Source organism: Rana temporaria, chromosome 3 (genome assembly GCF_905171775.1).
Source record: "Rana temporaria chromosome 3, aRanTem1.1, whole genome shotgun sequence".
In the NCBI taxonomy this organism is placed as follows: domain Eukaryota; kingdom Metazoa; phylum Chordata; class Amphibia; order Anura; family Ranidae; genus Rana; species Rana temporaria.
The window spans coordinates 146,337,791-146,352,466 of record NC_053491.1 but is presented as its reverse complement, the minus strand read 5'-3'; the positions used below and the strand labels follow the sequence as shown (position 1 = coordinate 146,352,466).

Below are 14,676 nucleotides of genomic sequence, written 5' to 3'. Positions count from 1 at the left end.
TCTGTGCGAGTTGCTGCACAGATATCTATACAAATCGCACCCCAAAGTCACCAAAAGTAGTACAGAAAGTGCTTTTGGGAATCGGTGCAGCGCCGCAAATGCAAATTTGGATGGGGCAATTGCCGCAGGGTTGTGATTTGACATGTCAAATTGCATGCCAAATTGCTCCAATGTGAACCTAGGTTCAAGATTTGGAGAGGGAAAACATGGCAGTTTTATTAGATGTTTAAAGATTCATTGCATGACTTTATTGGCCAGCTGAGGCTGTATTTTATTTATTGGCCATAACATTTTACATTCTGTATGCAATGCAGAATAACACTTTTAAAGCTAATCTGATTTCAAGACAATGGGGAAGATCTACTAAAACTGGTGCACACAGAATCTGATGCAACTGTGCATAGTAACCAATAAGCTGTTCGCTTAAGCTTTGACAATAAGAGTAATTTGACATGTCAAATTCGCAGCCTATTGCCGGCAACGGCACTGTCCCAAACGGTGCGATCCCAACTTTGTGGCGCCGCACCAATTTCCAAAAGTAGCTCCTGCACTACTCTTGTCGACTTCGGGGGCAATTTCAATAGTTGTCTGTGCATGAACCCGCACAGAAGTCTTTCAAGTCACCCCCGAACTCGTACTGAAAAGTGTGTTTGAAATCGTACGAATTCAGCTGAACTCGCACAATTTCAAACCCGTGTTCAGTGTGAACGAGAGCCAAGTCCCGGTTCACCATGCCCTTTGACTTTGAGAGCAGATGTTGCATGATGTGTACAAATCAATGGTTCCCTATGAGAGCCCCGTCCTAGCTGGTCTGAAACAAGTCCGACTTTAAAAAAGGTTCCTGCACTACTTTGGTCCAACTTTGTTGCGTTTTCAGCCCGTTCAATATCATTGAAGTCGGATCAGAGTCGGATCCTTGTCCTAACCATCTGACTTGGTGATTACAGCAGCAGTGAAAAGAATTTTAGGTCACACTGGGATTGTTTGTTTTTATTGGTCAAAGGACAAGTCTGACTATCTCAAAGTCAGAGCAAAATCTTATCCTGTTCATTCAAGTCGGATGGAAGTAAGACCGATGTCGCAGGGCAAAGTAGGATGACAGTCGTATAACAGTCGTGTCATACCTGTGTGAACCTGTCCTATAACCTAGAGGCTGTATGGTTACTATGCACAGCTGGTCAGATTCTGTTTTACTAAATCTCCCCCTTTTTATTTGACTTAAAGGGGCGGTGTTGCCTACCCTGAAACTTTACTTGTTTTTTTTTTTTTAATAGCTCTGCCTACAATGAAACCATCAAATCAGAATTATCCTAGCAGTGAGGATGAATATGACTCTCGTCTGTCTAAGAGGAAAAAAAGGCAGCCGGATTCCTGGAACCAGCATGCAGTTGCTTTAGTGATTGTTTACCGCTCTTTGGGACAGCTTTTGCCAGAAAACTACGATCCTGACCGCAGAAGTCTGAGGTACTTAAGTGAACTCTCCATAGTCTGTCTTATTCTAATTCACAGCATAAACTCCATCCAAATTGCTGCACAGAAACACTGTTTGTAAAAATATTTAAAAAAAAAAATAGCTAATTTTGCTGATTTCCTAGGTAAGGACAATGGGAAAAATTTACCTTGCACCAAGTTATTGACATATATGCCAAATATTCATTAGCACTAAAGACTACATGCACGTAGTTGGTGACTCTGAGGGTATACATTATACTAGATAAGCTCTCACTTCTCTGCTCTCTGCCTATTTCCAGACTAGCTGAAATCCGAATTTCTTCCTTTGACTGATTGTTCTAGGCACAGGATGTTTCTATAATTACACTGCTAAAATAATTTGGTACATGTTGTAATTTCTTACAGAGTGCCCAATCGTCCCGTCATTAATACACCTATTGTAAGTGCATCTGTGCACAATGAAGGTGAGCTGCTACCACCACAACTAGACAGCCCCATCATCCTGGAATATACAATGTTAGAGACTGAGGAGAGAACCAAACCTGTGTGTGTCTTCTGGAACCACTCCATCATGTAAGGTTCTAAATTTTATTGTTGCTTTATTAATTACAGCTTGCAGAAAATGACAAGTCTTATGGTTTTGTGAGGGGGTAAACATTGCCTTACTCTATGTAGAAATCACAGGGCCCCATAGAAAGATTTTAATGGGCCTCCAATAGAGGGGAAAAAAACACAGCATTGTATGACACTCTAAACTACCATGGCAGATGACAAAGGGCTGATAAGGACATGTCTGTGATATTATTGTGCAATGGTAAGGAGAATGTATTGTACAGCCAGGCATTCAAATTGCAGTGGCCAGGAGTATGTAGTGTACAACCTATAGTACAGAGTGGGTCAGGTGTAACAATACATCCCAGGGCACAGTACAGGGGTCAGGATTATGTAAGGTGCGGCAGTCAGGAGTGTGTATTATACAGGCCCTTAGACACGGACTTCAAAGCCACTTTTCTTTTTAATACTGTGTTGCTGAGAAGGAGCAGTGTGAATATCGCTTGCTTTAGGGGACCCCCCCCCCCCCACCAGCTGAAGTGGCAGCTCAGCCAATCACTGCTGTCCTCATTTATACAAAGAGCTGGCAGAGAAACACTTTCAACATCACATCTTCTGCCAGGCTCTGACTAATGAACCCCTGATGCAGAGCCCAGCAGATGACACTAGTAGTAGAATAATTCCTCTGGTGGCTCTTTGTTTGCAAGTGACAGCAGCAATAAGCTGAGCTTTCAATTTTGCATGTTTAAGCTGATTGGAGATGCCCAGTGCTTCTTATCACCCCCCCCCCCCCCCCCCCCCATTAAGGTCCCGGCCCTCTAGCAGCTGTTTGGGATGCCTTTCAAAAGCTTAGAGGGTTTTTGTTGCTTGGAGAAAACCTTTTTATCAGTGTTTTTTTATTTTTGCAAGCGTGGTATTTGTGGAGTTATCAATTTCTGTTCACACAGAGCTGGAGGCGTTGGAGGATGGTCTTCTAAAGGCTGTGACCTGCTTTCCAGGAATAAAAGTCATGTGACCTGTCAGTGCAATCATATGACCAGCTTTGCTGTTTTGATGGATATTTCCAAACGAGAGGTAAGCTAAGGAGAAGATATATCTACAGTTTAAAATATTGTCCTTTTCTATGAGTTTGCCTATAATAAATAGAAAGCTGCATACATTTTTTTTTTCTGAAGTTGTAGTAGATATTGCCCAGGGTAGACACAAAGAAAACTATAAGTCGAATGTACTGTATACTTGGATATTCTGAGAGAGACCCCTTTTTACACTGGGGAGTGTTTTTCAGGAGCATTTGGGCTAAAAATGACACCTGTAAAGCGCCTTCCCTGCAGCCCCAGTGTGCGAGCCCGAGTGCTTTCACACTGGGGCTCTCGCACATCTCGCAGCATCTTATGGGTGGTGCGGGAGCAGTGTATACAACGCTCCTCCACCGCCCCTGCCATTGAAATCAATGGGCACTGCTGCCGAAGCGCCTGCAAAGTGCTTTGGGAGAGGTGCTTTGCGGGCGCTTTAAACCCTTTATTCGTCCGCTAGTGGGGGTTAAAAGCACCCCGCTATCGTCCGAAAAAAAAAACACGTTTACAGCAGTAAAGCGCCGCTAAAATTTGCGTTGCTTTGCCGCCAACGCCCCCCTTGCCCCAATGCGAAAGTAGCCTTGGTGTCAATGCTTACTACAAACAATTGGCATCCAATGGGACTGTTCACACCTTTTGGGGTGTTTAGCATGCTGCATTTTCCCAGCCTTCTCATGTCAGTGACCATTGTATCCCAAAAAGATGTTGGAAATACTAGATTTGGAGTTTGGACTAAACATGTCTACACATTATTCCTTTTACAACATTGATTCTGACCACAGGCTTTCCCATTAGCTATACTGATTATTTAAAAAAGTGTGATCATCATGTAAGCCTTATATACCGCTTACTGATTATAAAAAAAGATGTAAGCGGAACTGTATACAATGCATGTTACAATGGTGTGATAAGAGACTATTCTCTTAATTAGGGTGAATGTCACTTGAAGGATTGCATGTGAGGGTGTAAGGAAAGTAGGGGCTGCCGTGCCGCTCTAGGCTCTGTGGTCATTTTGTATACCTGTATGATTTTATTTTTTAATTGGTGATTTAGGTTGTGGAAGCTCAGATAGTTTTCACTTTGCTTAAAGATAAAAGATTATGACAGTTGTAAAGAACAATGGTTTATTAATATTTATGCACTTTAGAAATGTCTGCATTCAGATTGATCTGTTAATGTTTGTAACGGTTTATGAAATTAAAGTGACATACAACTTCTCTTGATGGCAGAATGGTGAAGTTCTACCTCTGAAGATTATCACATATACCTCTGTGTCAGTCTCACTGGTGGCTCTGTTGTTGACTTTCATCCTATTGGTTATCATCAGAACTCTGCGTTCCAACATTCATAATATCCACAAAAACCTGGTGGCTGCCCTCTTCTTCTCTGAGCTGGTCTTCCTTATTGGAATCAATCAGACTGAAAATCCAGTAAGTGGGAAGAAAATGTATATGGCCTCTTGGCAGTCTTTCACTGTCTGCTGTTTATGAACATTTCCATATTTTTCATATGTAATACCGTTCTTTGTATTTGTTGTTATAACGTTCTCTACAAAGTTCCCTTTTGCAGCACTCAATTAGTAGATTAGGCAGCCCTGGGGCAGATGAACATATGTACATGGTACTGCATGCATTCCTCCTCTTACCCTTTCTCCCCCTTAACGGGTGCACAGCGGCTGGGGAAAATGTCCTTGGCACATTACCAACTGTGATGGGGAGGATTAGAAACTCCAAGGGCCAGATTCTCAAAAGAATTACGCCGGTACACCGGCGTAATTCGAAAATCCCGCCGGCTTATCATTGTTTTGTATTCTCAAAACAAGATACGCCAGAATTAGGCTAGGATCCGACTGGTGTAAGTCACTTACACCGTCGGATCCTAAATGCAATACTACGCTGGCCGCTAGGTGGCTTTTACGTCGATTTCAGCGTCTCATATGCAAATGAGACGAATACGCCGATTCCCGAACGTTTTTGCGCCGCTTCGCCATAGTTTACCTTGTTTCCGTAAGCGTAAGGTTACCCCTGCTAAATGAGGGGTAACCTTACGTCGGTCCGCCGTATGCCATGTTAAGTATGGCCGTCGGGACAGCGTCGGGTTTTTACGTTGTTTACGTAACTTCTTCGCGAATAGGGCTGTGCGTTAATTCCGTTCACGTCGCAACCAATGTATTTGCGGCGTACTACGGAGCATGCGCAGTGGCCTACGTTTAAGGCCGGCGCATGCGCAGTTCGTTCGGCACAGGGGCGCGCTTAATTTAAATACAAGTTGCCCCCTTTGATTTACGCGGGGATACGCCGGGCCATTTAGACTACGCCGCCGCAAATTACGGAGCAAGTGCTTGGAGAATACGACACTTGCTCCAGTAAGTTGCGGCGGCGTAGTGTTAATGGCATACGCTACGCCCCGCTCGTAGATACGCTGATCTATGAGAATCTAGCCCCTAGTTCTGTTTCTGGTAAAAGATACTTTTTTATTGAATTCAAACGTTTTTCAGTTAAAGTGGATGTAAACCTGATTTCATGAAATCTGACCTAAACACATACATCTGTAGTGTTTTATTGTCTCTCTCCAAAGCATTAAGTTCTAGTCCTAGTCAACCAAGATAAAACCAGCTTGAAATTTGTGTCGATTAGCAGAGAGCTTGTCTTGTCATAGCACATCTCTGCACATTCCTTCTTTGCCTATGTGGAGGGGGAGGGGGGTGCCTTTACCTAATCAGCTCTCTTGGTTATATGCCAATAATCCACTGCCAGTGCTGAACAGGAAGAGGAAATCTCTAACAAGATGTGCACATTCTAAAAAATGTATAAAGCCGAAAACTGCAATGTGCATGTAAAACGTATTTAGGGAGATTTTGATCATCTCTGTGTATCATCTGAGGCTGTTCACTTTACTGGGTATACATCCACTTTAAGGATCATAGAAAGGTTTGTTTTTTATATTGTTTTCTTGTTATCCCGATTAATAATTAAATATAGCGCATATGCTCAGCTTCTGAAGTAATGGCCGATGTTTTCACAAGAAAATGTTTCCTCACATCAGGCAGTGGTACCATAAGATGTACTGGCAATGTGGTAGACAATTAATCATTAGTGTACCTGCACTTGAGAGGCTGCCTGACACGTCATGCACCAGTAAGCTCAAGAAAGAACTGGAATGCTGGGGCTGACATAATTCATGACTGCTTGGTACACCGCCTGATTTATGAACGTTCCGCTAACAATACTGTATTAGGGAGCGGCATAATCATTCATGAACAGAGTGGACTGAGGCAATTAATTGTGTTATTGCTTCATAACATCCCCCCCATTTTGCAAGCAAGAGCATTACAACTTGAAAGCATATGAATAGTATTGACAGAAAAATAAAGAAATGATACGTATTTGTTTGGAGTTGTAAGCAAGTACAGTACTATTTCTGAAAATAAGCTGTGGTCCAGTGTAGGTCAAATATGGCCAGGTGTTTCTTAGCCATGCACAGCTCCTCATGATCAAGCTCCTACAACACTGGCTTGTCTATTTCAGTACTCTGATAGTCCCACCTCACACACCACCTCAAGAACTGCCCAGTGCAGGCTAAAATAAAACCCATTTTAAGCTGGCCATACAACATACAATTTTCTTATGTAGTGAAGGTTCTGCCTGGTTGCATACAAATTTAAAGTGTTTAGGCTTGACCTTATATTATATGGTTTTGGTAAATCTAAAGCAAAGTTGTACAAGAAAATTGTATAATGTATGGCCAGCCTAATACTCCAACTGAGCACAGAGTATTGCAGTGTTGATCAACCTTGTAATGTGATTTTAATTTAAAAAAAAAGCTGCATTAAAATCTCATAGAATTACTGTGCAGCAAAGATTGTTAGCGCTGTCCCTCATCTGAAACACTTCTGTATGTTCCGATCAGCAGTCTCACCTGTTTTTTTGTCCTTGTCCAGTTTGTCTGCACAGTAATTGCCATCCTCCTCCACTACTTCTACATGAGCACCTTTGCTTGGATGTTTGTAGAAGGTCTCCACATTTACCGCATGCTGACGGAAGTCCGAAACATTGACACAGGTCATATGCGCTTCTACTATGTAGTTGGCTATGGTATACCTGCCATCATTACAGGTACGTTGCCTATTGCAGCTTTAACTATATTATAATGAGCTGTTATTTTGAATCATGTTAACAGGCAACCTGCATAAAACACCTGAGTTGGTAATGTGTCATTATTATGGGTCAACTAATGTCTATATTATTTTATCAGTTGTCTTTTGTAGAAGCACATGTCCTCCCTATGGCTATAACATTGAGTTAGTCAGCAGTAAGATACCCACAGTTCTTACAATAAAAAACTTTTTAAAGTGATTGTAAAATCTTTTTTTTTTTTTTATAGTAAACAATAATGCAGAGAGAGGCCTCAAACCTTCTCTTCTGGGGTCCCCCATCCTCTTCTGTGACTGCCCCCATATCAAGTTGCTTACTATGGGAGCAGACGTGCGGGCTTGGTTCCAAGCCTGGCTGTGTGTGTCAATAGAGACACGCACACAGCACGGAGAAGACACACTGGTGCTATCCGCAAAGCACTTAACACCAGGAAGAAGGGGAAAAAACACCAGCAGCAGGGCATGCATAGTGCTGGATCAATAAAGAACTCTTTTTTTTGGGGGGGGGGGGGGCAGCACTGACAGTGCCCAAAAGGGGAAGTTTCACTTTATGTCCTCACTCCTTCACCCCTACATGTTTGGCACATTCGATTTTTGGTGGGAGGGAGTGGGTACTTGGTGAGGCTGCAAGGCGTCTCACCTGGCTTCCCACAGTAAACGGGCTGGCTCTGGCGACCTGAAGACTGACAATGAACTGGCCTGGGTGAGGACGGTGCTGAATCCCTGGACAGGCAAGTGTCCTTTTATTAAAAGTCAGCAGCTACAGTATTTGTAGCTGCTGACATTTTAATTTTTCCTTTCTAGAGTGAAGATTTTTTTTAATGCAGAGAATGCATTAAGGTAAAAAAACTTTAGACATTGGAACCACTTCCGTTCACATTGCATACACCATTTTTCATATTGTGACAGGTTTGATTCATAACTGCACAATCACACAGCATTTCATTGCCCAGAGTATACAAGAAACTATAAAGCCCCTTTTACACAGCTGTTCTCAGTTTTTCAGATGGACCTAATCGGAAGGTCCATTCATCACTGTGGGCTGATAAGTGTAAATGTACTCGTGTCCCTTTACATCCGCCAATGGCTGGGTAAGATGGGGGTCTACTAAAGAAACAGAACGGGACTTATTCCTCAGCTCCGAGGGTGCTTGGTGTAAGCAGATAGCAGAGTCAGTTTACTCCCTGCCACCCATACTCTGTCCTTGTCCTCTCTGCAGAAAATGAGAGGACATGGATGTGTCACCCGCCTTCTCTGCTCCAGTCATCAGGGGTTATGTGAGCTGATTTACAAAAGGGGAGCAGTTAGACATTACCTCTCTTGTCTTCATATGAAAGCTGAAACCTGTGTGGCTCCTCTGGGTAACTGGTGCACTTTTTTTTATTTTAAGTTTTGTTAACACACTTTAGTTGTTTCTGTCACCTGCATACTTGCCCTGTATTTGATCCTCTGGGAGAAATCTGCGTATACAGCATCGGCTGTTAAAAAAACATATTTTATGTTGATTTAATGCCTGGGAACATAGGCTGAGGGTTTACATAACTTTGTTAGCGTGTTGCTGAATGATGGTGCCTGACTGTATTATTTGCAAAAAGGATCATCTCTGTTCTATGAATGCCTCGGAGTAGAGTGAAAATCATGTAATAGTTTACTGTTCGGGGAACATATGAACACCTGATATGATTATAGAGATTCATTTATAAAAGCTGCAGTAAATGCTGTTCCCATAATAACTAGGTTCTGTTATTGTCTTTGCTTCTTAAGAAAAATAAAATCTGAAAACTAATTGGTTATCATCCAGTATTGTATACTATTTACTACAGCATGGTATGTTTTCTTTATTTGTTACATTTAGGACAAAAATATTAATGTTGGTGCTATGTAGCTTTTTAATCAAGTAAATATGTAATAATTGACATATGAAATTTATCACTTGCAGCCAGCAGGTGACCTGCTGGAGGTATTTCTTACCTATGTGACTGTCTATTCTGTGAATAGCTTGCACAGTCTGACCTCCTGCTATGTATGTCTTTTCACACAACACACACAGCTGAATATTCAGAGGAGGGACATACACCCTGTCTGATGGCTCTTACAAACCCCTGTGCGTTTGGAATTGGGCAGAAGTAGTCAGAAAGTGTGCTGACCTTTCTTATTAAAAGGCCAAGCACACCATGCAGACAAACCTTTATTGAAGCACCTTGCATGCATGCTATTCATTAAGGTAAAACCTTCTGTGTGCAGCATACCCCCCCTAATACTTGAGCTCAATCTAGATCCAGTGATGTGCATGGGAGCCTAGGCTCTCCCTCCACATTGGGGGAAAGAGAGAGGGGGGCTGGGGCCGAGCCACATCTCCGTGTTTAAATGGACACACAGAGCAGCGGCTTAGGTTCGAGCCTGCTCGGGTGCTCCCATAGTAAGCTGTTTGCTTTGAGGGCACTCAGGAGGAGGGAGGGGCCTGTAGCGCTGAAGGGGGGACCCAAGAAGAGGAGGTTTGAGGCTGCTCTGTGCAAAACGGCTGCACAGAGCAGGTAACTATATGTTGTTTTTTTTTTAAACCAAACTTGTCTTTTAATATCGCTTTAAATAATATTTTATAGAAATAATATTCCAAAATTGAAATGTGTTGATAAAGTTGTAAATATTACCAAATTAGATTGACCCTGTAATACACAGTCCAGTGTCGGTACTCTTTAAACTGTTGCATTTTTTTCAACCGCTGCACTATATCTTGTCGCTTTAAAAAAATCACTCTGTACTATGGTATGCGCATCATATAAACACGTGTACATCTGATCAGCAGTCTCCTTCATATCACATGGACCAGCTTGTCCAGTAGGCTACTGAGGAAGCCCATTATTTGGTCGTAACGCATATAGCAGCAAAGCCACACTAGTTGTTCAGAGCAGTGTCTGGGAGCTAAGCTGGTTCATGTTGTATGGACACTGGGGCAGGCTGAATAGTGACTCATCAGTCAAATGGGGGCTATCGCAGTGATCAGGTGATCGGGAATCAGGCTTCCCAGTTCTCTGCGCTGGGAGCACACTGTGCAGCACAAACGCAAGTATGTATATGTATGTAGGTGTGTGTGTATATATATATGTGTGTGTGTGTGTGTGTGTGTGTGTGTGTGTGTGTGTGTGTAATATATATATGCGATGGGGTTAAACAAATTAAGTATTGAAATGAAATTGTTTAGAGATACTGTGCTGAATATATTTTTGTTTAGAAGACCAACTTTTTTTTTTTACTTTTGAGAAATAAACATAATTGCACAGGTGCTGACTTGCAGGAAAGGACAAAGTAAAAGCAGACAGATATTCTATTCCATCACAAAAATAAAAAAAATACACAAACACACACAGACAATATATCTCACATAAGTGAGTACACCCCTCGCATTTTTGTAAATATTTTATTCTATCTTTTCATGTGACAACACTGAAGAAATTACACTTTGTTACAATGTAAAGTAGTGATTGTACAGATTGTATAACAGTGTAAATTTGCTGTCCCCTTAAAAGAACTATGTATGTATACATGCACACTGTATTACTAGTATCACAATTAAGAAACACCAGAACCAATTGATGTCATAGTGTTGCATACATCAGAGGGGCAAAAAAAGATATTGGCGTGCTTTTATTTCCAAGCATTGCTACAATCCTGAGGCATGGCAATCAATTTATAAGCCACACCGTAGAATCAAGACAAGAATAATGGATTGTAGAGTAGTAGAGTGTAAGGATTGCACAAAGAGTTTGAAGAATTCTTTACATATACTGTATCTATTACTATTATATAATTATGGTTTGAGTGCGATGCAGCTTATAATGCTTCACTTTTTTGCTTTTTTTTTTGTCAGGTCTTGCTGTAGGTTTGGATCCTCAGGGGTATGGAAACCCTGACTTCTGCTGGCTTTCAGTTCATGACACTCTAATCTGGAGTTTTGCTGGTCCGATTGGCATTGTAGTTGCTGTAAGTGTTGATCTGCTGTGTGAAAATACAGAACGTTGCAGTGACAAGTGAGGAAATTCAAACCATGTAATTTACTGATTTCAAACTTAGAATTTAATACGCCAACAAAAAAATTTGCCTGTCTGGGCACAGCAGGGATGTAATAAAATCTCTGACACATGGAAAGTGCACTGTGGAGGAAACGCCAACATTTACCCTAGAAGATATTTGTGTTTTATATATGCCTACAGGTGTACAGCATATTCATATGCATTAGTATTTAACCATTAACGTATAGAAGAGCAAAAATGGGTACAAATGTGGTTCCATGCTGTGTGTGATGAATGTGACACTGGGGAGAGGATGGACAGATTTTAGAGGTAAAGACTTGCCATTAGGTAGGATAGTGGGTATAATAATGAGTGTTTGGAGAAGGAGCAGGGATTGGGAACAGTGGCTGCCAAAGCAGAAATGAAGCCAGTGGCTTAAAAATTCGCATTGCTAGGATTTGAAAGAGATGGGCAAACTGCCCTTTAGGCTCCATTCACACCTGAGCATATGGATTTACTGGCGCTTTTTTTTTTTTTTTTTTTTTGGCATTTATTTTTAAGCTTGTTTGCAACTTTTTACAAGCGCTTTCTTTTTTTTTTTAAGCTTTTTAGAAGTGCATTACATGCGTTTTATAGCTTCAGGCATTTTTGCTTGGCCAATAGAAAGCACTAGGGAGAGAAGAGAAGATCTTGCTGTTATAACGGTTAAGTCAGGTGTTTCTATTGTAGTCTATAGGCAAAAAAATGCTTGTAATCTGTCAAAAAGAAGCTCGTATACTTTTTTGGGCGACAGGCATTTTGCTTTAGGCGACAGAATGCTCAGATGTAATCGGGGGTCATTGAAATGAATGGGATTTGGCTTGAGCGTTTTTTGAGCTACAAGCTTCAAGCAGAAAATCGCTCAGATGTGAATGAGGCCTTAAGTAGGAAAGCATCAGAAACTGGCAGGATCAGCCAGGTGTTACAGGGGCCCAAATTACATGGCACTGCGCTGTATAACATGCTTTAAAGAAGCAGAATCCTTTTTCTTTTTTGTTGGGTAACAAACGCTTTAACAGAAGCGGATTTTGCTGTGCGCCAAATGCAGTACAAAATTATAAGGCACATTGGAAAAAAGCACACCACTCCATGCCCAAAAAGGTTCTTGAGATCCTTTGTCATGGTTTGTTGTGCATAGGGCAGCTTATTCAAGGGAATGGGCTGCCTTATATGTGTAATATGAGAAAACGCACCAAAAAAGTGTGCAGAAATGCGGGGTTCTGTTAAGCTGGGTGTGAATGGGACATAAATGCTCATTGACATGGGGACAGAGGCATGCAAGAGCTGATTGTTTATGTATCCAGAACAGCGAGGAGCTGCATGCAGTTAGCCCGCGTTGGTGCTGCAGACTGTGGACGATTCTGTCAAACTCCGATATGAGTGAGTGTGTTCAGCTGCTTTATCTCTATTGACTAACATATGCTGCCTTCATGCAGCTCCCGATACAGAAACAAATGGCTTGTATACTGTATGGGCATCTGTGCTCATGAGAGATTTTTTCTCCAAAATGAACATGAAAGGGGCTCCTGGATATGATCTTGGTGATGTTTCCACCGATTTATTAAGATGGAATAACAGTCTTGAATGGGGTAATAGTGTTTTCAGTAATAAGTGTTACATTTGCTGTTATGTACCATTTCATTACAGATAAATATAATCATCTTTGTACTGGCTGTGAAAAACTCTTGCGGGCGAAGGCAACGGATGTTTGAGAAAACTGGAGTCCTGTAAGTTTGAATTTATTTTAATTTTTTTTAACAATCTTAACACTTTACCTAAAATGTTATATGGCAAAAAAAACACTGCTTATTGCTAACTGTTTACTGGACTGTTTCTTTCTGCCATTGTAATATAATATGCACATCTCTAACCCAGGATTTTATTCTGACCTTTAGCTCTACACTGAGAACAGCATTCCTATTACTGCTTCTAGTCACTACCACCTGGTTATTGGGGCTTATGGCAGTCAACAGCGATGTTATGACATTTCACTACCTCTTTGCCATCTTCAGCTGTATGCAGGTAAACTATCTTCATTAACATAAAACAACATATCTGTAGCGTGAACTATATTGAGGAAGAAATGTTATTTACACTGTTATTCTAAAAAAAAATAAAAAAAAATTAATCGTATCACTTAATTCAATAGGAGAATTGACCGTGTATGTAGTACATCCTCCTCTCCTACTTCAGAGACATTATAACCTTAGCACCGCATCAGATTTCCCACTTTACTTAGAAGTAGCACCTCTTACTTAAATATTGATGGCATTAATAATGTTGCCACTGGCAGACCCGCATTCAGTATTTATATTTATCTTGCCGTGCCTTAAGTCTTGCCCAGGCCAAGATTTGAAATGTTGGTTCCTATATACTTTGTCTCTATTCTGCTACCTCCTATCACCCTATTTTATTTTCCACAGCTTTATAACACCCCCTCTCATGTCCTTCATAAAAACTTGGACATACATTTTAAAACCATTTTATTTTATTATTCTTATTATGACCTTTTATGTAAACCTGGAAACATTTGCTTTTATGTGAAGTTTGTAAAAACACCTGTAGATGTGGGTAGCCGTATTGGCAGTGTATGCAGCAACTGCTTCATGCTTGGAAGCAGTTACAATGCTTGTTTCTTTCCATTCTTTTCTTCTTAGAAAATGCCTTAGATAGCTTAAAGCGGTGGTTCACCCTTAAAAACAAGTTTCTACCATTAAATCCAGCATACTAGCGTGAGCTACAGTATGCCTTTATTTTTATTTTTTGCGCCGTACTCCGTTTAATCGCGTAGTTAAGTTTCAGACTCCCCGCGGGGAATGGGCGTTCCTATTCAGAGGGGAACATGATTGACGGCCGGCTATAGCGCGTCACGCTTCCCGAAAATAGCCGAAGTAGGACTCGGCTCTTCACGGCGCTATACGGTGCCTGCGCACAGACTAGGAGCTGACTGCGCAGGCGCCGTGAAGAGCCAAGTCCTACTTCGACTATTTTCGGGAAGCGTGACGCGCCATAGCCGGCCGTCAATCATGTTCCCCTCTGCCTAGGAACGCCTACTCCTCGCGGGCAGTCTGAAACTTAACTACGCGATTAAACTGTGTTTTTTTTTATTTTTAGGGTGAACCCCCGCTTTAATAATTACAAATGCTATTTATATCATTGTTTGCGATTATCATTGGCTCCTGAAATAAGCAACGGCTCCTGATGCATGGCCAAATCCCAACATGGACGCAGTTAAAGTGATTGTAAACACCTTTATTTTTTTTAATAACAAACATATTATACTTGCCTTCCCTGTGTAATGGTTTTGCACAGACCAGCCCTGATCCTCCTTCTTGGGTCCCCCGCTGGTGTTCTGGCTCCTCCTGCCGATTGCTATAGGGGCACTCATGCAGGCCTG

At 41.6% G+C, this 14,676-nt stretch overlaps 1 protein-coding gene across 8 annotated transcripts in view; it reads left to right on the top strand.

The window, feature by feature from the left end:
- CELSR1 (cadherin EGF LAG seven-pass G-type receptor 1) overlaps nt 1–14,676 on the top strand; it is a 219,262-nt gene that overhangs the window by 185,761 nt on the left and 18,825 nt on the right. For all 8 annotated transcript variants that reach the window (XM_040343639.1, XM_040343636.1, XM_040343634.1 and 5 more), the window contains exons 21-28: nt 1,275–1,464; nt 1,858–2,025; nt 2,952–3,078; nt 4,307–4,507; nt 7,018–7,192; nt 11,099–11,211; nt 12,927–13,006; nt 13,175–13,301. In XM_040343639.1, coding sequence (XP_040199573.1) covers nt 1,275–1,464; nt 1,858–2,025; nt 2,952–3,078; nt 4,307–4,507; nt 7,018–7,192; nt 11,099–11,211; nt 12,927–13,006; nt 13,175–13,301 — 1,181 coding nt within the window. The remainder of the gene's footprint in view (nt 1–1,274; nt 1,465–1,857; nt 2,026–2,951; nt 3,079–4,306; nt 4,508–7,017; nt 7,193–11,098; nt 11,212–12,926; nt 13,007–13,174; nt 13,302–14,676) is intronic.